A 3,074-nucleotide genomic window follows, 5' to 3' on the forward strand; every position below is an offset into this window, starting at 1 on the left:
CGAGCCTTGTTTAAGGAGCTCAAGTCGGTAGAATCCGTCGCCAAGGCTCTCCAAGGTCGCGATGTGGATTTGCTGGATGTCAGGCAGTGGTTTGATGAGCTTATTGCTCTAAAACCACAGTTCGAGACACATCTCGGTACGTTTATGATGAGCTTAACTCTTTTATTGTAGCTCTAATGTTATTTTTATTATGCTTAATTAGGTTCTCGAGCTGAAATCGTTCACAGCCCTGACTTTGAGTCAGGGTGTGTTCGCGTTCTGAGGGGACGGCAGAACCGCCTAACGCGTGCGGAGAAGACTGCCCTCGGCCCTTTCGTAAAGCTGGCGGGGGACGCAACGGTGGAATCGGACAACGAAGATCTTTCGTTTGTCGAACGGCATCGTAAGCGCCGCCGGATTGCCGGACGCGCTGTTTCCTACGAGCAATTGAAGACGATTCCACCAACGTCTAACGTTGTGGAACGCTTTTTTAGTGCGGCGCGGGTGACATTTGGTCACCAAAGACAAGGGTTGCAACCTGCAACGCTGGAGATGATCTTATTCCTCCGTGAGAACCGTGGTTATTGGGATTCTAGCACGGTCAACAGCATCAATTGATACCGTACATGTACATGTTTCTCAATGGAGAACTAAGGTAATACATTTTAGTGGTCTTCATTACTACGTTATTTATTTGCCGTCTTCGTTTAATGACATAATGTATTTGATAGAGTATAGAGGAGATAACGCATAATGTATGTTGTCTTCCTTTGTCTACTAAATAAAAATGCCATATTCAGAGGCCCTGACCATAACCATTCAATTGTAATGAATACATGATTGGGTAAATATCAAAATATTTGAATTTGATTAAATAAAAGTGTCACTGTGTTCCTATGGAAGCGGCTATGTAATACCGGCTTTTACGCTGCCGGTTTTATCTATCGTTGTCTGTAATACAGGGAACTCGCTTGATTATCTCATTAATTTTGCTAGCTGACTTTCAGATACACTCTAGCGCAGTGCTGTTACATTCGTGACCAAAACTCTATTTACTTGTGTAGTCATGCCTCCCAAGTACACGTTGATCATTCGCTGTTCTTGAGCAGCGCATATTGACGAAGAAGAAGCATGGCAAAATCACACCAGGCTGTATCCCTATTAATGTCGATATGATGCGGTAGTATCAAATTTCACGAGGTAACCTTTCTATTGATTGGAACTCAGTCAAAATGTCACATCTTATTGGCTATAAAATGAGCTAATTTTTGGAACGGTTGTATCAATCCAATCTCATGCAAAAATACTAGATCGTTATACTCCTCTTCAACGCTGTAGCACACTGCACGATGCCTCGCAAGAAAAAGCGGCTTGTTCACGTCGCTACGTTCGTTGCAGCTCGGCATCAGCACCGTCAAGAACGCCTACAGCAAGCACAAATTAACCCTTTAGCCAAGCTTGCTGCAGAGGCTCGAGCGCTACCGTGAGGCATGCCTTCGCTTAATGTTAGTGACCACAGCACATCGTCGGAAGACGACGGCTCGGATTGTGAAAACCAAGACAACCTGTATCTTGTTGATACAGTATACGCAAAGAAGACCAACGTAGAGGGCGCTATATTTTATTTAGTAAGCTGGGTTGGCTACGAGCGGCTGGCTTTGCAGCCCGCTGAAGACCTGCCCCAGAACGTCATTGCAGAATTTGATCAAGAAGAGCTTGGCACTGTGTGACACGTGGATCTCCGCCTGCAGATTCCAGTTGGAGTCCTTGCAGGAGTATGAGGACGCGGAAGAAGAGCAAGGCGTCGCTAACAACATTATGGATTTTTTTTATTGTTTTGTGCTATCGTATTGTTGTTTTTATTATATTGGGCTACGAGCTCTCACTCAATTAATAATAAATTTTCCCAACCTCCTTCACGGACGTCCAGCGAAGAGAACCAGGCGCATGCATAATTCCAATTTCCCTATCGACATAATCTGTATATACCATAGCTTGACACAAAATGCCGCGCTCAAAGCTTTGGATAAGCACCAAGGTCTTAGCCCGAGGAACGTCCAAATCATGCTACACACTTCGCGCAACATGGCACTGGCCAACGGACCGAAGTTGCAATAATGAAAAGCATTGTGGACGAGATCATCAGTTTTCGCACCACCGCAATGAGATCTGTAGTGGTGGCTCACACTGGAACTAAGAACGCCCCAAAGATTTTAAAGGCTTTAACGAGAGGCAAAGACTGTTTTTCCGACAGAAATAAGTAAACGTTGACATCGAGCAGCAGCAGAAATCATTTACCACATATTTAGAGAATCCTCTTATTTTTATTTATCAGAACCGACAGTATCTCGATAGTGTTTCGGAGCCGATTTCTACAGAGCATAATCGTTGCGCTTATGCCACTACTGTACTCTCGAAAGGCAACTTGTTGTTGCAGGTGCTTTCGCATTCACAAAAGCGACAGCAACCAGGACAACGATGAGTCAGCGAACACTGCAAGAGAGTCTGGTCAGCAGCTTTGGTGTTCGACTGGCACGCGTGGAAGCTTTCCTGGGCCTAACTGCTGATTCTGACGGCGAGGTACCGCAGATTCGTGCCTACAACGAGTACGTGGACGAGTACTTGCCTCCATTCCTCTCCGCGTGCAAGCAGCTAGGAGATTCCGCTCTGGAGCTGGATCGGCTTCTCGAGAAGGCGTTCATTGCGCAGCGATCATTTCTGTTCCAGGCCAGCCAGTGCCGAAGACCACAAACGATACGCCCGGCGGATTTCGACAGTTTGTTAGAGGTGCAGTCCTGCATTGAAGAGATTAGCAAGATCCGTGACAACCGTAGTGAATTCACGAATCACCAGAACATGGTGTACGAAGCTGTGCAAGCTCTGGGCTGGTTGTGTGTTGAACGCACGCCCAAACCTGCTGTCGACTCCTTCGTCGAAGGTCTGGACTTTTGGGGCAACAAGATCCGCGTCAAATACAAGACGTCTAGCCTCGATCATATTGCCTTCGTGGAAACACTGAAGAGCTTGCTATCACATCTCGCAGAGTACATCAAAGACTACCATCTTGTTGGCGTCACATGGAACCCCAAGGGCGG

The 3,074-nt window shown here is 46.4% G+C and overlaps 3 protein-coding genes across 3 annotated transcripts in view; all 3 read left to right on the forward strand.

Annotated features, from left to right (window-relative positions):
* PPTG_22082 (hypothetical protein) overlaps nucleotides 1-597 on the forward strand; it is a gene marked incomplete at both ends in the record, with an annotated part of 2,731 nt that extends 2,134 nt beyond the window's left edge. Inside the window, 2 exons of the mRNA XM_008901689.1 lie at nucleotides 19-136; nucleotides 203-597. Of these exons, the coding sequence (XP_008899937.1) occupies nucleotides 19-136; nucleotides 203-597 (513 nt within the window). The remainder of the gene's footprint in view (nucleotides 1-18; nucleotides 137-202) is intronic.
* A 635-nt stretch (nucleotides 598-1,232) lies between these two features.
* Nucleotides 1,233-1,925, forward strand: PPTG_22083 (hypothetical protein). Its single transcript, XM_008901690.1, has one exon. The coding sequence runs from the start codon at nucleotides 1,470-1,472 to the stop codon at nucleotides 1,707-1,709; it is 240 nt and encodes a 79-aa protein (XP_008899938.1). The 5' UTR covers nucleotides 1,233-1,469; the 3' UTR covers nucleotides 1,710-1,925.
* Nucleotides 1,926-2,457: 532 nt separating this feature from the next.
* The window catches only part of PPTG_22084 (hypothetical protein), a gene marked incomplete at its 5' end in the record, with an annotated part of 3,364 nt that continues 2,747 nt past the window's right edge, over nucleotides 2,458-3,074 (forward strand). The window contains one exon of the mRNA XM_008901691.1: nucleotides 2,458-2,917. Coding sequence (XP_008899939.1) covers nucleotides 2,458-2,917 — 460 coding nt within the window. The remainder of the gene's footprint in view (nucleotides 2,918-3,074) is intronic.

The sequence above is a fragment of the Phytophthora parasitica genome, assembly GCF_000247585.1.
Source record: "Phytophthora parasitica INRA-310 unplaced genomic scaffold supercont2.11, whole genome shotgun sequence".
NCBI lineage: Eukaryota > Oomycota > Peronosporomycetes > Peronosporales > Peronosporaceae > Phytophthora > Phytophthora nicotianae.